General features: G+C 36.4%; 2 protein-coding genes across 2 annotated transcripts; both read left to right on the top strand.

The window, feature by feature from the left end:
- Positions 1-567: 567 nt before the first annotated feature.
- On the top strand, positions 568-14,452 carry LOC124644893 (probable citrate synthase 2, mitochondrial). The gene is made up of 9 exons (XM_047184554.1): positions 568-725; positions 8,427-8,588; positions 9,142-9,371; positions 9,538-9,694; positions 9,769-9,968; positions 11,576-11,708; positions 12,609-12,754; positions 12,903-13,065; positions 13,149-14,452. Exons 1-9 carry the CDS (start codon positions 681-683, stop codon positions 13,308-13,310), a joined length of 1,398 nt encoding a protein of 465 aa, XP_047040510.1. The 5' UTR covers positions 568-680; the 3' UTR covers positions 13,311-14,452.
- Positions 14,453-21,885: 7,433 nt separating this feature from the next.
- LOC124645445 (cilia- and flagella-associated protein 157-like) lies at positions 21,886-23,937 on the top strand. The gene has a single exon (XM_047185253.1). The coding sequence runs from the start codon at positions 21,886-21,888 to the stop codon at positions 23,812-23,814; it is 1,929 nt and encodes a 642-aa protein (XP_047041209.1). The 3' UTR covers positions 23,815-23,937.
- The last annotated feature ends 773 nt before the right edge of the window (positions 23,938-24,710 follow it).

The following is a 24,710-nucleotide window of genomic DNA, read 5'->3' as shown; positions in this document are numbered from 1 at the left end:
ATATTTTTCTTGTAATATTACTCAATTTGTTTGAATTTGTATTAACTACATATATAATTCCACGACAACAAGGATAGGATACAATATATCTTTTCATTTATTTGTCCGTCCATTTTTTTCTTGTTATTGATATTTTTTTCATCATATAATTTATATAAGTCAAGTAATTTATCGTAATAATTAATAAAAATAATGACGAAGGTATAATTTTTTAGTAATAAATATAACGATAAAAACATAAATAAGCAGCCACATTTTGATAAGTGCACTGTGCGCAGCATGATAATTCTGAAGCCCTTTATGTATATACCCGGGCCGCGGTAACTCTTTCGAACAATGCCGCAGCCCCAGGGCGGTCTAGGGACTACCTTACAATAGTAAAATAATAAGTAGTTTAAGTTTGTATATATGTATAGTGTGTACATTGTAGAAATAGATTATAAAAATAAATACCCTGAGTAAAATAATAGTTTTACAACGAAAGAATATTACTAAAGGAACATCACTTTTCTTACTAAATATTTGACAGCAAGTTGTCACAAACGTCACAAACTATAACAGGAGCAGAGAGCAGGTAGATAGCCAAGTCAGCCAATCCAACATTCCATCCACTTGCGAATGCGATCGATCGCGAGCAAGGTGTAGTTGTCTGTGGTAGCAAGCGCTCGGTGGGTTTGAAAATGGCTCTTTTCAGGATTACATCAACTAGATTAGCGGAGTTGCAGGTAAATACTTATTACCATTATTTGCGTTTCCTTCATTTCAGTAGCAAAACCGAATTATTATGCATGATGTTTTTTGTGTACCTTTTTATAACCTTCTTGACCACATTTTGGGTTTGAAGTTATGTAATGTGAATAAAAAGTATTTTGGGAATAATTGCATATGAGTTGCATTCAGATTGTCTGTAGTTTACGAAATATTGTATTTGGAACTATCAGAGTTTAACTTCATTCATCATTTCATTTATACGACCGGTGTACTTGTAAAGGGCACGCAGGTTTGCAGCGGGAAATCCCAGTCATGTATTTAACAATAAAATATTCATGCATGGTTGTTCGGATTTACCTACGCTATGTGTAGTTGATATGTTATTTGACCACATGTTATTAATTCCGTAGCAACAAGCTTTCGTTTACCTTTACTTATGTGGTTAATTTTATGGTATTTTAAAGATGCATCTTTACAATAATTTTACTGACTAGTTCCTGCCATCTACTGATGGCATTAAAATTGGTTATTAGAGGATCAGTTCTTTATAAAATAGATGAGTAGCATTCTGTTCAACAGCCATGTTGATTTGATGCACATTGGGTGTTACTTATCATTTTCAGTGTAAGTACCTACAATACTTTTGTTCATGTTTTACTTCTATAAAATTCACACCTTGTGTGAATTCTTTCACATAGGCATGTTTGTTGACCAATCTAAATTAAATGTAAATTATGTGTTCCCAAAGTCAATAATTTTAAGATTTATCTAGATGGTTGCTAACCAGACACAGGATAATTTTATAAAACTGAATCAGGAAGCAAAATATTATTAATAAAACAAATTCTCTACATTGTTCAAATTCAAAATTATGTTATTTTACTAATCTTTTATATTCATAACCTGAAAAAAATATTATTTGATCAGAAAATTATCACCTGTTAGCATAATATAGTTACATAATTGTTGTACTTTGAAATTTCATATCCTGCTGCTTATCTTAATCTTATCACAGAGACAACAACAGTTTCCAGTATTGGATTAAATGTCTCAACCTTAAAGATTGATCTGTTATGGAAAATTGTAGTCATGTGAGATTTGCTTAAAGTATGTGGCAGTGGCAATGGCCTTGGTCAATCTATGTCAGTGTCACGCTCGGTGGCGCTTGTTGGCGTGATAACCGATGTCACTCGCTGTGCAGCGGCGTCTCCGCGCCATTTCTGTCACGTGGACCCACTAACATTACATTACTTCATACGCGAATTTTAACGCGAGCGTTATCACGAGCCGCTCATTCACTGAGCACATCCGCCACACGCCAAACTCGCACGATGTATAATATCATCGTTCGTATGTTCATGACATAACCGGGAGAAGCAGTTGATATTAGCGTCAGGTGACATGCCTATTGTTCTACACGAGCAACATTTACATAACAAGGTGCTTGGACAATTTGGCTTGATTACTCGAATGCTTAACACTTCCTGGTTTCAGTATAAATGCCTCAGTTTACTGATGGCGCTGTGACGTGATAGCGTTATCAGTAAACTATGTAACAGAAATCCTCGTAATGACATTCACGATGCGTGTCCTCTGCTATGCCCCAACTCTAAAGATAACCACGCAGGTCAACCAGCGCTCGCATCGGGCACACGCCCAAATGCTCACGATTAATATAGGCGCATGTTGGAAAACACTGTTCAGACATCATCATACATATGTTTAAATACTGTTTTTGAGCTTTAATTTGGAAATTATCGTAACAAAAACACATGGAAGTATGGCACATCTAAAAAACGTAGGTACTCGCCAAGAACGTTGGTTACGATGACGTACACGTCCAAGGTTGCGTTCAGCTATGGCTTCTAGTAGTATAACGAAAACGATAGCTGCGAATAGCGCGAATAAAAATACTGTTAACGAATTCGTGGTTACCCAATGGTAAATAAAATAACGCCTAGAGTTGGTTATCATCTGCAATACCACGATAAGGGCAGCAAATACTATGATAAAACAATCTAAACATTTAAAAATGTGAATTAGGTCTCAACAATCGTTGTTTGTTTTCAACTGAAAAATTTTTAGTTTCCATTTTAACATCTGCATGTATTTTTCTAAGGACTATGAACATCTTCCCTTCATCGGAGAAAATATGTATTCACTTGCGAGCACTGCCGAATTTTTGGGCATAAATATACGTGATTTAAGTATATCTGTTTACATAGATTATTAGTAAGATAAATAAATTATACATCTTCATTATAGGAAAACACGGAAGCAAAATATTGAGATAACTACGGCCGCTTGACCTTATGTTGTGAATCGATGATCTATAACATGTGGAACTTAATTAAGGGCTGAGCCTGTTGATCATATTATGTAATTTGTTGGATTAGCAACGCAGGCTCACTCATTGACTCATGCTGAATCATGTTACATGAACATCATAGCTAATTCGATGAATAAATATAATATCCGCATCGAATAAATATAATCATAAGTTTTTTTTGGGTAAAGAAACTGTTTTGTCGACGATCGTTTCGAAATTATAATCTTAGTTAAATGCCTGGCATTTATGTATATCCTATTTTTAAATGAGGTTAAATAGAAATAGTTATTTCACACAATTTTTATTCTAATACTTACCAGTTTTTAATTTATCGAAATTCTATATGCTAGCCAAAATAGTTTAAAAAACTACTATGCCATGATATCAGCCACTGCCTAATAGATATTGAATTCGTAAAAAATGATTCGATATTCAATTTTAATAGCGTGGGTGCCACATGTTTCGCAATCTTTTAAAAAACCTGATTTTAAAAACTAGTTTCAGTGGCCGGAACAATGTCCGCAAGACCCATTTTTTTCTCGTTTTCGACCTCGGCAGCCTATTATATTATATTCTATATTCTGCACATAAATTAAAAAAAAAAAAATACGTTAAAGTTTATTTTATCGCAAAAAAAAAATGGTATTCACAAAACTTCAGACAACAAAATACATTAATAACACTTACGGTCTTCGCTAGTTATCTAAATGTAGAATCTTTAATACGTCATACTATCGTTGCAAGGGAATCATTAACCAATCGTAAACTTCCTAGAAGCCGCAACCACTTGTGACTCTTTTATCATTCATTAACAAGTTTGCATGTTTCTACGCAATATTCTGATATCAGAAACCTTGCTTTTCTTAATAAATCATCAATTATAAATATGATCGCTCATCATTATGACTTGTGTTGGGTGGTCGTATAACACTTTTCTTAAACGAAACCCGAAACTTGATAGCTGCGACAACGTTCTCGTATTTTGGTACGTGGTTAACTTAATAAATGTCTTATCAGTTGCGATTGTATGCATAACGATAAACAATATTTATTTTGCAAGTAGGCTACATATTAAATAACACTTAAACAAGTCATGACTTTAAAATAAATGAAACAGGTGTCTCTAAATACAACTACCTTGAAAAGAAACTTCACAGATACGTGCAAGGTGGGCTCATGTCTAGAATGGCCAATTGATACAAATTGGTTTTGTGTTCCTAACATTGTTGAGCATATAAATACTTAATTACATCGAACGAAATCATTGAAAGCAAACAAACACTGGATTATTAATACCGACAAGTTTATTATATCTTTGGCCATGAAGTAAGTAGTGTGGAAAATTTTTATACATGTTCGCACGTTTTTCCATGAATCAATGCGCGACACGACTGAATGTCGCGTCGTGTATTTTGCGTTTTGCGCTCAATATTCCTCAAAGCATGAAAGTACTATTATATACGTTTATTAATATTAAAAAACCTACATTATTATAATAGAATTAAAAATATCAAGGTATATCCACGTAACCCTGTTTATAACATGCGTCCTTTTGCGTCCTCCTCTCATGTGAGATCTCTGTAGGATTGTTCCGTATTCCTGAACAGCTATGTAGCCCGGACTGATCTATTCTAAGGCGATGCGTGCATTACCGGTATCGAAAATAGATTCTCCGCCTGTTTGTTCAGAACTGCTTATCGTTTCAGATGATTGAATTTCAGAATAAATTTAATATATGGTACTGAATGAGTATGGTATGAAATGATAAAATAAAAAAATATACCCCATGATTCCGTGAAAATCTTAATCATAACCATGTCTTATGACCAATTCATGGCCACTACGTGCCGCAATGCTGAAGCTTAATGCTTTCTCGAGGAGTTTAGTGGGGTTTTACACCTCCTACACGAGATATTTCTGTCCGTGACCAAACTGTAAAACAGATAATTGAAATGTAACGGGGCTGGCCTCGGTTTCGGCATAAATGGTAAAATTTTCCTTATATTCCACCGACCAGCAGGAATTGTTAGTTTCTTTGAGGAAAATGTAGAACTTAGCTACTGACTTTTGTTTACGTAATTGTTCGGCCTTATTTCCATTGACCTCACTGAGCATGCGCCATGTCCTCGTTTGCAGTAGATTACAAGCGTGACAATGGGGATACCCGCATTCTGGTGTCTTATTCGCGTTGAAACTGATGCTACCTACCTAGACACTATAAAGCATTCATTAACAGCATTCCTTTCTTTCCTAAGTGTGATGAGTTTTGCCACAAATGGGATTTTGATGAGTTGTTACCACAGGAACATCGCATGGGTTTAATGATGCTCATAATTGGATATGAAATTATAATTAAGCATATTGCAATACATATCAGTCTATCACATTCAAGAAGTAACAATTGAAAATGATCATCAGCTACATCTTGATCAGATGTTGCTGGAAGTATGAAGGGTTTCGTAGACGTTAATGTGATTTATGTCAATTAGGTTAAACACTGGTCCACTGGTCGCTGACCTAAAGGCGTTCTTATTGATCATCGATATATATGTACTACGTACTAGATAGAACGTTCCGAACAAAAAGCTTACCACACTGAACTGCACTGCAGACTATGCAGTGCCCAAAATGGCAAATCAGAGCGATTTTGACACCTGCGTCAGATGGATGTCTATGAAACTACAATTATAAAATAGAAAATACATATCAAGGTATAAACTTACACATATAAACTATTCGAGAGTCAAGTTAGTAAAATTACACGCTGTTCATGCTATTACAACGCTTGTATATCATACTTTTCATTTACAATTCAATTTTACAAATATGCATTAATTTGTTCCCGCCCGCCATCTTGAATTATGGATTAAGAAAATCGTGCAGAAACAGATGTGCCATAAAACTAGCAGTAGGTAAAATATCAATGAAAACAGACTTCACTTTGTCATGGTATGTTCTTACTTTCAAGAAAAAATAATTAAATTCGCGAAAAGAAGACGGATCACAGTCCATACAAAATTGCCCCACGTCCTATAACAATGTGACGTATCTCAAAAAAAAGATAAAAATGTTTAAAAAAATATAGCATACTCTCTAATTCTTTTTTTTTACACCTTCATACGAAAAAAATGCTTTAAAAATTGTTCAAGGGCTGTTATGAAAACATCGTTAATAGGACTATTTATGGACTATTTTATTAAATTATTTATTTGTTTGATAGGGTATACCTCACAGGTGGTCCCATAATCATCAGGTCAGGATCTGATGATGGAAACCCTGAGAAATCCAGGGCAACTTTTTAAAGTTGCAGCCATACGCAGGATAAAAACGTGACTATAAGGTGTATGTCTTATAACACTATGTAACAGTGAAGATTTGGAGCTGACCTGATGATGGAGACGAAAGAAGGTCCAGGGAACTCGACAACTGAATATGTAAACTACCTCGTGATTGGGCTTATCTTATATTATTTGTATTGAATAAACCTTTGCAACAGTGAAGGTTTGGAGCTGATCCGATGAAATGATGGAGACCAGAGAAAGTCGAGGGAACTCGACAACTGAATATGTGAACTACCTCAAGAGTCGGTGTCTAATGGATGTACCTAAGCCGATGCTCCAAAGAATAGTTTTTTTTTGCTTTTCAGTGTTTTTGGGAGTCGGTTTTATTTTATTGTAAAAAGTTTTTTTTTTATTTTTGGCTTTTCAGTGACAAGCACAGTTGTCACTATCCGCATAAGTGGAAAGTTCTCATTAATACGAATAATATAAGCCCAAACACGAGGTAGTTCACATATTCAGTTGTCGAGTTCCCTCGACTTTCTCTGGTCTCCATCATCAAGTCAGATGTAAACCTTCACTGTTGCAAAGTTCTATTCAATACAAATAATATAAGCCCAAACACGAGGCAGTTTACGTATTCAGTTGTCGAGTTCCCTCAACCTTCGTTCGTCTCCATCATCAGGTCAGCTCCAAACCTTCACTGTTGCATATTGTTATAAGACATACACCTTATAGTCACGTTTTTATCCTGCGCATGCCTGCAACTTTAAAAAGTTGTCCTGGATTTCACAGGGTTTCCATCATCAGATCCTGACCTGATGATTATGGGACCACCTGTGAGGTATACCCTATCAAACAAATAAATAATTTAATAAATATAAATATATAATATAACAAATAAATAGTCCTATTAACGATGTTTTCATAACAGCGCCTGAACAATTTTTAAAGCCTTTTTTTCGTATGAAGGTGTAAAAAAAAAGAATTAGAGAGTATGCTATATTTTTTTAAACATTTTTATCTTTTTTTTGAGATACGTCACATTGTTATAGGACGTGGGGCAATTTTGATCCATCTTCTTTGTGATAGCCCTCTTAAGAAAAAAAAACATCGTAATTAATATTAAAAACCCTAAAAATAAGTTCCTGGTTTTAATATATTACATGATTTTGCATTCAATTAGATATAAATAAACTTTTTGATATATTACATGATTTTGAATTCACTTAGATATAAACTTTTTGAGTAATGAAAAATGTAGGCAAAATACGAGCGACACTTCTGCAATTAACATCAATGAGGATGACTACATGTCACAATACGTCAACGAAATGTCAACAGACGACATAGCGGGTAAATTATTTGTATGGATGTTCTTGTCTATCGCTAGAATATATGTCAATGTTATTGATTGAATTGCCACCGCTATGATTGATCTCATCAAATTATTTATGTACACTTCCTCTAAACTCTAAGAGATTGACACGTTGTTCCTTTTGTAATTTGTTCGGAAAATAAAAATATGACCGCCGACTTGGTGCCAAAAAATGCAATTTTATTGTACATTGCGTTTACATTAAAGTAATGCTATAGATCGATGGAAGCATAAAACATTTTAGAAAGTTTAATATCGATGCACGTAGTAATGCTTTCTTTCAATTTTTTTTTATTACAGCAAAAATAATATTATTGTATTTGTATTTGATACATAATCAAATTAAATCGATTATAGTTTTAAGTATGGAACAAGGTATTTATTGAGTATCAAAAGAGAACTAGTGTGACTAATTCTAACTATCTAGTTTATTCCCTAAATACACAAAAAGTCACATTTATTAGTAACGTGACTTCTAATAGAGGTTAATGATATTAAAATGCTGACGATGGCCTTGAAACGACTTACATTAAACTTGTAAACAATACATATATTTTCCAATTTGTTCTTTGATGAGGACATCTACCTTTTAAAGTCGACGACATCTAAATATAGAGTACAAAGTTTGCCTCAAACCTGTGCTGTTGCTAATGTATGCACATTAAATTGCATATAAAATTGATTGTTGCCGTATAACTCATGACTGATTTTTTTGTTTTGTCCGATACAGAAAGTATGCCCGACAGCATCGATTCTGCTGAGGGGGTTGAGCGCGGAGTCAACCAACCTCAAAAGCGTTCTCCAGGAAAAAATCCCCAAAGAGCAGGAGAAGATCCGGGAGTTCCGTAAGAAACATGGCGGCACCAAAGTTGGAGAGGTCACTGTTGATATGGTAAGTCAATATATACTGTTCAAAGTTTGTTGGTGATACGATAAGTAATTATGGAAACAATGTTGTACTTATTTCCTGCACATGCCGTGTATCAATGGAAGTGTCGCCATATTTGTGCAGAATTGCTCACTGGCAGTGGCTTCAAGCTGCACTAATATCATACCAAGATTATACCTACGCATAATTAGGCTGTGCGGTATTAAGTATAGTTTCTAAGTAATAGGTCCTTATATTGGCTTTGTCGAACAAGGTAGCAGTGTGACGAAGCAAGCGGTCAGTGAACTGCATTACAAAGGAACATTATTCAATATCGTATTCATATCTTTTTATTTTGCATTGAACTGAAATGTTTCTAAATGAAGGAAAATTAAGAAGGTCATAAGTATTTGATTTAAATATTATTATTGATTGATAACTACACGTCGTATCAATCTTATGGGTCGTCTGCACTTGTGATCAAGTGATCGTAACGTGTAACGAGGTCGACGTCAATAATTTATAGCATAAGTTTCAATGAAACGTCCTTACAATAAATTTACTGTGTTTTTTCCAGATGTATGGTGGTATGCGTGGCATCAAGGGCTTGGTGTGGGAGACATCCGTCTTAGACCCTGATGAGGGTATTCGATTCCGCGGCATGTCTATCCCTGAATGCCAGCAAGCTCTGCCCAAGGCCAAGGGTGGCTCTGAACCACTGCCTGAAGGTCTTTTCTGGCTTCTCGTGACCGGAGACGTCCCCACCGAGGCTCAAGCAAAGGCTCTGTCCAAAGAATGGGCACAAAGGTCAGTCAAATTCTATTATATGCCAATTTGATTCATTTATCAGAATCTTCATATATTTTTTATATTCCTACATTCTGTCCGACGTGTAATTTTAACAGCCCAGTCTTTTTTATACTTGTACTTGTTTGTAACTTTTTATATACAAGAATTGAAATGAAATTATCAGGGCTGAGCTGCCAGCGCACGTTGTTACCATGCTGAATAACATGCCGAGCAAGCTTCACCCGATGTCACAGTTCTCGGCCGCCGTCACCGCCCTCAACAGCGAATCCTCGTTCGCCAAGGCCTACTCAGAGGGTGTGCACAAGTCCAAGTACTGGGAGGTGGGTAATCGCACAACAAAATTATTTTATTAAGCTACATTAACACTATTATTTATCGTATATTTTCATCGCAGTATGTATATGAAGACTCGATGAACTTGATCGCGAAGCTGCCCGTGATCGCTGCCACCATCTACCGCAACACCTACCGTGACGGCAAAGGCATCGGCGCCATCGATGACAACAGGGATTGGTCCGCCAACTACTGCACCATGCTCGGATTCGAAGACCCTCAGTTCACAGAGCTGATGCGTCTCTACCTCACCATCCACAGGTAAGCATTGTTGTAACCAACTTATTAACGCCAGTAGGTGGTGCAACTTCTGTCTTTTCTGAAGTCAATTACAAATCCAACGTTAAAATAAAATATAGTCCACTTGTTTAATTAGAAACATTTTCGACGGTCTATTAATGTTCTTAATAATCTTTCGTCATTGAACAATACAATAATTTCAAGTAAAAATGCTTAATACGTATATGAATGAATACCGAACGATGATTTGCATGTGTATATGTAATGTGCTATTGCTTTTGATGTTACCCAGTAACGTGTTTGTGACGTTGTGACATTGTAATGACTTATTACGTGTACTCGATTGTGCAACTAACGTCTTGGCCACGAGAGATTCCCATCATTTACCTTCACAACTAAAAATATTTCTCAGTAAAATTTCCTGTTTGTTGTTTTATAAACTAGAATTTCTAAGTTTACAACTGGTCTTGTAAGTGTATGTTTTATGTGGTCTATCTAAGCGATGCGGCGAATGTTATTAATATAAGAGTGTTTTTACATTAACTGCCCGTTGCGAATTTTTGCGCATGCCAGTTATCGCTTCACTAGGGGCGAGCGCATCACGATATTATGTAATGAAGATAAATCGGCACTACTAAGGTGTAAGCCAGGACTGTATTACTGTCTAAAAAGAGCGTCAAGATAGATGTGATTTTTTGCACTATGTATGTTAGTACTGAAAAATTCAAACAGAAACTTACATGTAGTCAAACGTTATTTATTATATGGAAAGATATATCTTATCCAGTAAAAAAATGAACATAAACTGTTTATCAGTTATCTAGATTTACAAAGTGGTGTTAAATGTTAATACCGTGTTGGTTTATAACCTGTAGCTCAGCGAGATTATGTCTCTTTATGTTTACGGCCTTGACGCTTGGTCGTCATATCTTTAGCCTAGCGACATTACCTCATAACTGTATTGTTTCTACAAATATATTCAATTATGCTGCGCTAGTATTGACGTGTCGGGGAATCCATCATGGTTTTGTGCCCAAAAGTAATTGCTTTTGCTTCAATTTGTGTTATCTGCCCACATTGAAGTTTACATTGTAACTTCGCGATATCCTTGTTATCTTAAGTGCCTTATAACATGTGACACTAAAGCACGGTTTTAACTCTATTGTGAACCTGTAGTGGTCACGTGGCTGCGTTAAGTGGTCTTAACCCGCTTATTCGCACCACTTGACGTTTCTACTGAAACCTCACAGACTCGAATCAAAAACGGACATTAAAACATGCGTGAAGAGCGTTAGCAAAAAAACAAAGCGAAAAGTAAAGTAACTAAATACAGCTAACACAAATATGCAAATAACTATCCTGAGTGTTTGTTGCTTATTTTTATTATTAAAGCATGCAATTTACATTAATTTTGTGTGACCAATTTGTGATGTTCTGGTCTTATGAAAATTATCGTTCGGTCTTCAATTCTATTCTTGATTCTTTCTTGAGCTACATAAAATTTAAAATTCGTCGTTTGTAATGCGAGAATAATATCGGTGGTGTAATTTAAACATGTATTATTCTTATTACAATTATAGCATAGGTATTTGAAATATCTTTATTCAAATTTATTTTTCTTTGTGCAGTGACCACGAAGGTGGCAACGTGTCGGCCCATACCACACACTTGGTAGGCTCTGCCCTGAGTGACCCTTACCTCTCGTTCGCCGCCGGCCTCAATGGTCTGGCTGGACCACTCCATGGTCTCGCCAATCAGGAGGTATGTCTCTTTCAATCTAATACACAGAGAAAAGCCGCGCCGATCCATCGATCATAAGGTTAATCAAAGCATAGCGCAATCGGTTAGAGGGTGGTTGACCATATTGTCATGACGAGTTCTTCCTTGTTTGAGAGGCAAGATAAACTGGTGGATTCCGGTTACCATTAGAACATCTTCGACAGTCGTTAAGGGTAGTCAGAAGCCAGACAGGACAGAAAGCCTGACAGGTTGCCCGGGTTTCTGGGTTGAGGAGGTCAGATAGGCAATAGCTCCTAGTAAAACTCTGCTAAGGCTAGGCAGAGGATGATGAGCTGATTCATCGATTACCAACAGAATAATTACTTACTTCGTATTCTGTTAATAAACGTAACTGGCAATTCGGTGGTCAGAGGTACTATCTGTTTGTTTCATTGGTCATAAGAAAAAAACAAATGCCATAAATACAAAATCCTCATAAACATATAAAACCTACTCCATAAGTACTCATTAAACCATCCAATAAGGTAGTGTTGAGACGACTACAGTGTTTCTATTAGCTGGTTGTTTTGTCCACATTTTTGCAGATTGATCATGTTTTTGCAACAAAATATAATGTAAAGCAAAGCTAAAGCATTCTGGGACAATGTAGCTTTCTCCCAGAAAAAGATGTTTGGATACAAATACGTTTTGTCTCTACAAAATTAGTATAGATAAAACCTTTTGAATTATGGTGTTCTTTATAAAAAAATAGTTATAAAGGAAGTTCCACCTGTACCCGGACAAAATATAACCTATGTCACTTAGGGATATGGCTTATATCCAACAGTGAAATAAAATCGAATAGGTTCAGTAGTTTCGGAATTTTTAGTTACAAACAAACAAAACAATGTTGCAATTAATCCTTACGTATAATGAACGCAGGTGCTGATCTGGTTGGAGAAGCTTCGTAAGCAAGTCGGTGACAACTTCACCGAGGACGGCCTGAAGGAGTTCATCTGGAAGACCCTCAAGTCCGGACAGGTTGTTCCCGGTTACGGACACGCTGTCCTCAGGAAGACTGACCCCAGGTAAGGATACCTACCAGATTAGCAATCGTTAAACAAAATTGAAACCAATGATAACTAACTAAAATAAAATGTTCACTTCTGTAAAAGCTGCCTCGGCCTAATTGGCGTTGTGTTTTAGACACTTTTTTAACTAATATTGTTGTTAAAGGTACACATGCCAGCGCGAGTTCGCCTTGAAACATTTGCCTAACGACCCTCTGTTCAAACTGGTTGCCGCTGTCTACAAAGTTGTGCCCCCGATCCTAACTGAGCTTGGCAAGGTCAAGAACCCGTGGCCCAACGTAGACTCTCACTCTGGAGTCCTTCTACAGGTATTATTTACTCATTTATTAATTAGTTTGATATTTTGAATGACGTTGAGCCTGACACTACTTTTTACACTACTTTTTTTCAGTACTACGGATTGAAGGAGATGAACTACTACACTGTGATGTTCGGCGTGTCGCGTGCTCTCGGAGTGCTCGCTCAACTGATCTGGTCTCGTGCTCTCGGCCTACCCATCGAGCGACCTAAGTCCCTCAGCACTGAACTGCTGATCAAACAGCTGGGCAAGTAACCCTAACACGAACAACATAAGTTAATTCGTTCAGGCTAGATTGTAATACGTGCTTCAGGTAGTAAACATTGTATCCCTGAACGTAACTACCAACGGTTTGATTCACACATTACACCAATAGTCAATTTAGTGATATTTTAAAGTTTGTACCAAACAGTCTTTCAAAATTATTAATATTCTTAAACTTATTTATTGTCATCGTAGAATTAAGCGTAATTGATGCATTTTTATTTGCGTTGTTTTTATTATTATAATTATTGTTGAGAATATTATAATTTATATTATTATACCAATGTGTACTTATTTCTGTGATGAAAATATTGTTTCATATTTTTACTGTATTTTTAGTACTTGATTAACATTTGTAATTATTTGTATATTGGACAATGGATTTGACAAATTGACTTTGTGGTGGTGTGACTCAACTGATAATTCCACGTAGCTGCCGAAACAAGAAGTAAATAGAAAATGATAGTTGGTCACTTAGGTCATTTTACTTAGAAACTTTCATAACGAATATGCAGTATGCTGTGCATACTGTTTTCTTAGTTCAAATGCGATATTCATTTTATCGTAATATTTATAAATCATTTGCATTATTACTTCAAAATTTGCAGCTAACTCAGTATTGTTTATTGTACTTAGTTCATTGGTAGGTCAATTATGAACGGTTTTTTGGAACTTATGGTTGGTATTCTAGGGACTAGGTGTGTGTTAATTGCTGGTTCTAAGGGAAGTACTGAGTAAACTATTGTTTCGTGCTGCAGTTAAGTCTTTTATTCTTCATTCTATAGCAATTCTTTTAGTTTTACTGTAATTTTATCAACTTACCAAAGTATTTACGTGTGTAATGTAGATGCTTTAAGGGGGGTAATAATTAATTGATATACACAGCCTAAGCAAACAAGCAATATTAACTAATATGTAGACATAATGTAGCAATCAGTCGCATCAACACCTCGCAAACGGCTCTAAAAGTATTGTTGTCGCAATTAGTTGTAATAAATTGAACAAACAATGTTAAATAGTAACAATACGCGTTCCACGCATTATGAACCTTTACTGTCTAGTGCTGATAATGCGACGTATACACGAACGATCCAATATTTGACAATACTAAAATAAACTGGTATGGTGTAGTATTGAACTGCGTTTTCATTTGTTTATCTATTCAATACACTGCTCCCAGTCCGATTTCCTAAATAAAGTAAATTCCATTCCAAATCCCATTTCCTTCATAAAGTTAATAACAAGGCAATTATGACTATTTGTCTAAAGAAATTTTTTGATAACTTTTATTTTTATGTTGAGAGTAAAATTGGATACATTTTTTTTATCCTACAGTTAACAAGAGCGGCACTGGGTCTGTGGTGGGTCTACTGATCAGAGATTAATTCGATTTTCAAGATTCAAGACGAAGTTCTAGATGAGTGGAGGAGCAAAACTGTTAAACATTTTTCACTGTTGACTGTGCCTGCAATGAACATTTGAACATTTGATTTTTCAGACATATTTAGTGCTATCAGACATATTCTCCAAAACAGTGCTTAAGGCTGACCCCACATCAGGCGAACGCGTTCCTCGGGTGTCTTTCTCTGGGATCTTAACCCTTCTTCTATTCCTGATCTGTTACTGTCAGTCACAGGACGGACAGTGTTTTAAGACAGCAAGGCGAGTGGTCACGCGCCCGGGCAACGCGTACGCCACCGAGTTGAGATATCATACAAAATGTGCGAAAGAATTAAATTTCTGACAGTTTTAATACGACTTCAGTGTTTGGCATTTTTGTCTAGATACATTCCGTTTTCAGTGGAGGTACGGTAACCGTTACAGTATTAATTGACAACTTCCGTATTATTTGATCTGAACAGAACTGAAAAGATTTCTCTTACAGAAGTCATCCACATCTGTAGAGTAATTTTTCTTCTCCGTAAAAATAGGTATTATTTAATTGTTGGGGGTTATCTGCAATGTGTAATGACCTCGGGCTCTTTAAGGCACATGCTTATTTTAAGGACCAAATGGTGTGTTACTATGAATAGGTAATATGATGACATATAACAAGTGTTTTATAAGAAAAGATAACAGTGTAATGTGTTGAATTTTGTAAAAAAGTATTTTGCTGCGTTGCTATTAAAATATGAAGATTTCCTTTAAGGCGTTTTTCCTTGTAGTTAAAAAAATCGATTATTCTCTACTAGCTGTTATGCGCGTCCCGAGGGATTTACTGGTGCAAGGTAAGCAATGGCGTCGACGCTTGAGTTTTGGTGTTGTACAATTAATGTTAACACGCTGTCGTCAAAAAGTCTGTTAAAAATCCACAATCTTCTACACCGTCTCATTCATTAACGTCAAACAATAAACAATCTCCTCGGCCAGGTAAGCTTAGGGCTTCGCTTCGGCAAATTATTGTGACCGATGTGCGAAACTAATCAAGCATTGTATGTATGCTATCGTTTATTAAATTTACCAGGTTTTTTCTGAAAACGGGTTCGCATTAATTGCTTAATTTAATGAATGTGAGTACGGTCCTTGTAAATAACGTTACATATATTACTTGTAAATAACGTTATGAGTATGTTAAATTTTAATACAAAGAAGACGGATCACAATCCATACAAAATTGCCCCACGTCCTATAACAATGTGACGTATCTCAAAAAAAAAGATAAAAATGTTAAAAAAAATATGGCATACTCTCTAATTCATTTTTTTTACATCTTCATACGAAAAAAATGCTTTAAAAATTTTTCAGGCGCTGTTATGAAAACATCGTTCGTAGAACTATGAATGGACTATTTTATTAAATTATTTTTTTGTTTGATAGGGTATATCTCACAGGTGGTCCCATAATCATCAGGTCGGTATCTGATGATGGAAACCCTGAGAAATTCAGGGCAACTTTTGAAAGTTGTAGGCATGCGCAGGATAAAAACTTGACTATAAGATGTATGTCTTATAACACTATGCAACAGTGTCCATTATCCAGGTCCAAAATTGGTTCAACGCAAATAACTTGGCTCTTAATGAAAAAAAAACGAAATGCATTCGATTTTCATTGCCAAATGTAAAAAGTAGTGAATGTGACATAATACTCAACAGTCAAAAACTAGAATTTATAAATCAGACAGTTTTCCTGGGAATCACTCTTGACAAAAAACTACAATGGGGACCCCACATAACATCTCTTGCGGGTCGTCTTAGCTCGGCCGCCTATGCTATTAGAAAGATGAGGCAGCTAGCGGACGTAGAAACAGCTAGACTGGTATATTTTAGTTACTTCCACAGCATCATGTCGTACGGCATTCTGCTGTGGGGACGAGCTGCTGACATTGAATGCATATTTATCTTGCAAAAGCGAGCTGTCAGAGCTATGTACAACTTACGTGGTCGTGAATCTCTTAGGGAACTGTTTAAAAACATTAATATTATGACCTTGCCTTGCCAATTTATATATGAAAATATCATGTATGTTAGGAAAAACCTACATTTGTTTGATAAAATATGTGATAGACATAATTATAACACTCGAAATAAAAATAAAATAGCTATCCCGCAGTTTAGACTATCTAAAGTACATACATCTTTCATGGGATATTGTGTCAAATGTTATAATAAAATACCAGACAACATTCTAGAACTAAATGACATGCGGTTTAAAGCTCATATAAAAGCCACACTTTGTAAAAACGCATATTATAAATTAGAAGATTATATTCAAGATAAAAATGCTTGGAAACATGCTGGTCCTGCTCCATAGGACGCACTGACAGTATCAAATTTTAGCGAATTTAAAATTACACCCGCTAGTAAGATTGTGTTATTCTTTTGATTGTTTGTTTGTAACTTTGTACAAAAATATAAACTGATTTGTAAATGTGAACACCATGTAGCATTTTAATCTTTTTTTTATTATTTATTCTCATATTCTTTGTCTATTGTGATTCTACATGATCTTCGCATGTTACTATAGTATGTATCAATACATGCAAGCTGTAATACCTATTATTTTTAAAAAGAGTAACCATGGAGTTTCTTGCCCGTTCTTCTCCATAGGAAGCTACTTTTGGAATGGGCAACTAGAATCAACTTTATTTATATTTTTTGACGTTCATAAGTGCTTGTGAAAGCCTAAATGAAATAAATGATTTGACTTTGACTTTGACTTTGACAGTGAAGATTCGGAGCTAACCTGATGATGGAGACGAAAGAAGGTCGAGGGAACTCGACAACTGAATATGTGAACTACCTTGTGTTTGGGCTTGTATTATTTGTATTGAATACACCTTTGCAACAGTGAAGGTTTGGAGCTGATCCGATGACGAAGACCAGAGAAGGTCGGGGGGACTCGACAACAAAATATGTAAACTATACCTCAGAAGTCGGTGTCTAATGGATGTACCTAAGTTTATATCCCCACCGACTTCTAGGCCGATGCTCCTAAGAATAGTTTTTTTTGGGAGTCTGTTTTATTTTATTGTAAAAAGTTTTTTTTCTTTTATTTTTGGCTTTTCAGTGACAAGTACAGTTGTCACTATCCGCATAAGTGGAAAGTTCTCATCAATACGAATAATATAAGCCCAAATACGAGGTAGTTCACATATTCAGTTGTCGAGTTCCCTCGCCCTTCTCTGGTCTCCATCATCGGATCAGCTCCAAACCTTCACTGTTGCAAAGGTCTATTCAATACAAATAATATAAGCCCAAACATGAGGTAGTTCACATATTCAGTTGTCGAGTTCCCTCGACCTTCTTTTGTTTCCACCATCAGGTCAGCTCCAAATCTTCACTGTTGCATATTGTTATAAGACATACACCTTATAGTCAAGTTTTTATTCTGCGCATGCCTACAACTTTCAAAAGTTGCCCTGAATTTCTCAGGGTTTCCATCATCAGATCCTGACCTGATGATTATGGGACCACCTGTGAGGTATACTCTATCAAACAAAAAAACAATTTAATAAAATAGTCCATTAATAGTTCTATGAACGACGTTTTCATAACAGCGCCTGAACAATTTTTTTAAGCATTTTTTTCGTATGAAGGTGTAAAAAAATGAATTAGAGAGTATGCCATATTTTTTTAAACATTTTTATCTTTTTTTTGAGATACGTGACATTGTTATAGGACGTGGGGCAATTTTGATAGATTTTGTGAGTGCCTTTCTTACGATGAGTCCGACAAACTTTTCTAATCCGCAAAGTTTGGCGCTGCTGCGTTTTTGAATGCTTGACTCCTGGAATTGTCGATATGACGTCACAATGACATCGTCCATATAAGTTTAATTTTTTGAAATATGTTTAATAAAGTTACTTTCAATATTGTGGTCAACTTGTCCGACAAAGATCATGCTGCGTATGGAGTGTCCACCACAAGTTGACCACAATATTGAGCAATTTGGCTTTGGTAAGAAAAAGCCCAGACTAAATTGTTATGCAATTTTTTCATTTTTACTGCTAAATCACTTTTTAAGGGTTCCGTACTCAAACGGAAAAATACTACTCCCGATGAACTAGTACTCTCAATTAGTGAGGCTTTGCTGTCCGTCTGTCACCAGGGCCGTATCGTGAACCTGGGGCCCGATTCTCCTAATTTTACTTAAGCGTCATACGATTCACGTTCGACTCGATTCGACTGATATCCAATCCCGACTCGATTACGATTGAAGCGTATGTGGCATTCCGCTATTTTTTCTTTGAAATAAACGTTTTTATCCTTTTCTGTCATTCAATAATGAATAATTTTGTCTGCAAATGATTAACGATTGCAAAATGATTGTACAGCAAACTACCGTATATACCAAAATCACCAAAATAGCAGACCAATCGCACACCAATCAAATGTCAATCGAATACGATTGGTCTTTTATTAGTAGCAGAATGCCCGATAAGGTTAAAACTGCTATTGCGATCTTATTCGATTTCTATTCGATTTTGACAATATTAACTTAGGAGAATCGGGCCCCTGGTAGTTTGCTGTACAATCATTTTGCAATCGTAAATCATTTGCAGACAAAATGATTCATAATTGAATTACAGAAAAGGATAAAAACGTTTATTTCAAAGAAAAAATAGCGGAATGCCGCATACGCTTCAATCGAAATCGAGTCGGGATCGGATCTCAGTCGAATCGAGTTGAACGTGAGTAAAATTAGGAGAATCGGGCCCCTGTATGTCATCAAAAAAGAAGGACAAGTATGTAGTATAACGCGAGCGGAGCGAGCGCGATTTTTTTTGTAAGTTCAGATAAAAACTTGTAAAAAAGATCAGTTTCTAAAGGGATGTTACTTGGAGTTAATAGTAGGTAGGTACAATCTTTTGCAGGGAACCACGAGGACCAACATTACACTTGACAGCCAGCACCGAAGATACAGAATTGACTGTCGGCGTAGCAACCGTTATAGAACCCAACCGTAAGTAGTGATTTTTTGTGGGTTATTCGTCATCTCGCCACATTAGACTCATCACGATTGTGTCCAGTTGTGGAAACTCAAAATTTGTACATTTATCATTTCGCCAACTGGACTCATTTTAGCATTTATTTATTGGATATGGGTGCAAGGTGAAACAAAGAAAAGACGTATCCTTGACGACTGTTATATTTCGAACTAAAGAATGTACGATTGAAGTAGGTAGATAAACTTGGATATTTGTAGGTACGTATAGGTAGGTATATACCTACTTACATAATGCGTATATTCCAACAGCATTTTACCCGAATTCAAGATAAAGTACTTGAGATTCACCAACTGGACAGTGTACGTTACCCAGGCCAGATGTTGTCGAAAATGGTCATTTGAATCTTACAGATAATATAATTAGTTGTGCGGCTTCTGTAATTGTTGCGCACATTTTTAAATTTGTTGCCCTTATAGTTTTTTAGTTATTTCACAAAAATTTCCTGCTGGTGTAACGTTACGCCAGCCAGACCTTTTTCTTTCTAATGGGAATATTTAAATAAATATTACCTATAAAATTAGTTGTCTAGATAAAGTAAATGTTGTGCCATATTTTGTATTTGTTCTTTCATTGGTTGCGAAGTTATTCGAGATTTTGCTGGGGTAACGTTTTTGGTTTTGCTAGATCTTTGAAATGGTTAAGCGGATTCTTATCATATTTTGTACATGACTTCCTAGGAATTAGTTTAAATTTATTCGGCAATAATAAAACCAAAATAATGCATATCTTAAAGATTATTTCATTAAATGGAAAAACATTTCAATTGGTCCCAGCACTCTCAATAAGAAGTCTAAAGACATACTTTAAACGTTATTTTAAAGCTTGTAACTGCCTTCAAATGTATGTTAAGTTTCATTAGCATCCTGTAAGTATTTAACAAGTTATGATGATATTCAGTTCTTCACGAGCACGGTCTTGATGCGCGCGGTATTATTTGGCCACTGGATTGGATATATGAACTGAATGTTATGTCAATAATTAGTTATATAGATCAGTAGTATGTCAGTAAAATTTCAGCTCAGTTATCGGACTTAAAACAAAAATTACGTAAAATTTAGCCCAAACTTACTTAACGTTTTTTGTTGACAAATGCAAAAATAAGGGCCATAATATAGTTTCTGAATACGCGAGCGAAGCGAGCGCGAAATTTTAATTATTTTTTATTTAAGATCCAAAACCAAAATTACGTAAAATGTAGCCCAAACATACATTTTCATGAATGGAACTAGGTACGACACACCCGATATGCGTCCATGCGAAAACCCCCCCTCGCAATTGTAAGTCAATAAAAATAAAGTTAGATAACGTATAGCAACGTCGTGAAGCTAAGCTTCGCGGACCACTTGGAATGCCTCCAGGGACCACCAGTGGTCCGCGGACCACCGGTTAAGAACCACTGCTCTAGCTAGACGCCGATTTCTAGACCGATGCACTTCAAAGTTTTTAGTTGCATTTTAGTATTTTTATAACAGAAGTCGGTTTTATTTTTTTTATAAAAAGTTTTTATACCTATATTGTTTAATACATTATAAAGGTCATGGCACACTATACCGGCACCGCAATAGCACAGCTGCAGGACGGCGTCGCCTCGAATTTAGACTACGGCTAGCTGCCAGCGCGCTAACTACTCGTTGTCCGCAAGGTGTTGTTTTAAGACAGTTATGATTGAACACGCCTAGGACTTTCTTCGCTGCCGACTCGGAGTCGGCGCGGTGTACGCATAAGGTCCGCTCGCTTGCAGCACGCGGGCTGCGAGTCGAGTTACGTGGTAGCGGCAAGCGCGCTGACTGCCCTTTATACTGCTGACTTTATGAAATATATTATACTATACCTACACGATTTATTGCTCTAAATTGAATGATAAGTTAAATGCTGGTGTGGAGCGGTGCTGTTGCGGTGCCGGTATAATGTACCATGACCTTAAATCTACGGTCAGACTGTATGTAGTTTTTTTTACAATAAGGTTGTGACCACGTTGTGACATCGATTACCAACTACAGACAACTGATGCCATAGCAACCAATATTACCTACTTATTATTCATTCACAATATTCACCTAACCTATTGTTTCTCTTTTTTATAATTATTTTATTTTATACGTTGTATTTTAAATAAAGATGGCACCTAAAAAGGGTAAAGGAAAAAAAGATGACGAGAATAGAGGAGTGTTTAACGAAGTGGAAAGAAAGCTTATGGAACTTGAGTTAGCAGATTGTAACCGAAAATTAGCTAATATTAGATCTGCTGCGGAAGAATATGAAATACGTATTGAAGAATTACAGAGAGCATACAAAAAATTGGACGAAGACAGAGCTGATGTTATTACTTACCTTAAACGCATGCTTGCTGTGAAAACCGATGAAAACAGTGAGCTGAAGGAAAGAGCCAAAGGGTTGGAAGAAATCAGAGAAATCGAAAACGCACAATTCAACGAAACAACTCATCGATTGGAAAAGGAGTTTATTTTTATGAAAGCAGAGCTGACATCGCATAATAAATTATTGACAGGCAAACTAAATATGTTGGAAGAGTTTAGAGCCATAAGGGAAGATTTGATGGAAAAATTTGAAACCCAAGAAGTAGAATTTAAAGACCAAGAAATGAAATATAAACGCCTGTTATATGACAATGAAAAGAAATTCGTTATTAGTAAGGATAACCTTAAGAAGGAAATGGAATCTAAGCTTCTGCAACTTGCTCTTGATTTCCAAGATGTAACACAATTGAGGGTTGCAGCATCTACACACAGAGTCATTAGGGAAAATATAGCAATGAACAATGAGATGGAAAATATGTTATCTACTCAAGAAAGATTGGCTGAGCAAAATGAGATTTTAAAAGAGAAAATGAGAGAGGCACTGGTTGCGCAGGAGTTGGCAAAAGAAGAAAGAGACACAGCTATTAATAGAAGTATTTTACAACTGAAAGTAATAGAGCGCCTTACAGCTGAATTTGAATCAATAAAAAAAGAAAAAGCCTTACGTGAAAGAAGAGTTTACGACTACGAATTATTACACGAAAGAATAAAGCGACTAACTAAAGAAAATGATAACTTTCGTTTTCAAGTACGTGTATTGGAACAGAACTTGCACGCTCGGATAAGTGATCAAAACAAAACGGTGGTGGAAATGGCTAAAGTATCCAATGAACGTGATAAACTGAAAACAATCCTTAAAGAAGCGACATGTGCTATTCAAGCTGCATCAAAAATGGATAAATGGGCATCAACTCATGGTTCAAAGGAAGATATCAATAAACAAGTTATGCTATCACAATTACTTGAGATTGTATTACAATTCCGTAATATAGAAGACAAAGAGTCTGTATGCACAATAAGTTCATTTAATACAATGTATGATAAAGGTGATCTTGGTATTGTACCGAAGACTCCAGTCGTAGCAACGGTCACTAAATCTGCGGCGCGTAATTCGAGAGACCACGTCAGTCGGAGTGAGGCTAGAAGCCCTTCTAATGAGTCACTATCCCGCTCTACTGTACAAAGCAGTATCAATACAGTGCCCAGTTTAAAAGTGTTACCTCCAACTTTTAATAATGAATCTTTTGTTAAGCACAGTATTGAGTCTTTTGTAGCTTCCGTGCAATCCGAAGAAATTGAAGACGAAGAAAAGATTATCGAGGATGATATTGAAACAATATTAGCCACGAGTAAAGCTGAAATGCAAAAATCTCTAATGAAAGATTTAATGGCTTCCCAAATCCCTTTTGCGCTATCTCAGATGTCTGTAGATAATTTGCAAACCAAGTCTCAAACTCAGGTAAAACATCAATCGGGCGAGGATATCATAAAAGATATTGATGTGAAGGATATTGACGTACAAGAACCAGAGCAAGAAAAAGAAAAAGTAGATAATGATGAGTATAATCAAGATGATAATGTTGATGAAGACAATAATGACGCTAATGATAAGGACATTCATGGAGTTGATGGTTATAGTGATGGTCAAAAAGAGGAAGATGTCAGTAGAGAGTTATCAGACATAGTGTCTGAAAGAGCCAAAGATGAGCAAAGAGATGATATGTTGTAGGTTTTTCTTACCTTTTTTATTCGCTTATAATTTTTTAAAATGTTTATTTTAATTTTGCTTAGTATGCATTATATTTTATTCTTATTTTCCTTTTTTTGTTTCGTATGTGATGCCTGTTATACTTTCAACAACATCACTCCTGGTATACGAGTTACTCAACATCACTAAAATGTTTAATGAACTCAGTTATAAGTTCAGCAATACTAAAATGGCTAAAAATGCTATTACGCATCCCCTTCCCGTCTGGGGACGGGAGAGGGGTACGTGGGACTCCCCGGTAAAGACGTTCCCGGTGTACCCACTAAAAAGGCCCAGCGGCACTCCGACCTCGCCTGAGTGGAGGGGGTCTGGGAATCTATGGCATCCAGTCCCCCACCGGCGACTGCCCGCCTAACGGCAGGCCCCTCATACCTCCCCCCAGTGGGGAGGGGTCCTTATAACGGCCGGAGCACAGGGGGTGATCCTTGTGATGCAGGCGGTGGCAGCAATCACGCTGGGGAGCGAGAGGTCGTCCCCGACTACTGCCACCAGGGTGTGGCGGGGTTCAGTCCACGATGGGCACATCTCGAGTGTGTGCTCTGTTGTATCCATCGCGGCTTCGCAGTGGTGGCACTGTGGAGTCTCCTCCCTCCCAAAAAATATGACGAAGCCTGGCTCAAAGACTACAATGCTCGACAGCATTAAGCAGAAAAGACTTCGTATAAATAAAAAACTTTTGACGAAAAATCATTTTTTGTAAAAAGTTTTTATTTTTAGCTTTTCAGTGACAAGCATAGCTGTCACTATCCGCATAAGTGGAAAGTTCTCATCAAGATGAATAATATAAGCCCAAACACGAGGTAGTTTACATATTCAGCTGTCGAGTTCCTTCGACCTTCTCTGGTCTCCATCATCAG

Source organism: Helicoverpa zea, chromosome 31, assembly GCF_022581195.2.
Source record: "Helicoverpa zea isolate HzStark_Cry1AcR chromosome 31, ilHelZeax1.1, whole genome shotgun sequence".
Lineage (NCBI taxonomy): Eukaryota > Metazoa > Arthropoda > Insecta > Lepidoptera > Noctuidae > Helicoverpa > Helicoverpa zea.
This window is presented reverse-complemented; position numbering and strand designations above follow the sequence as displayed.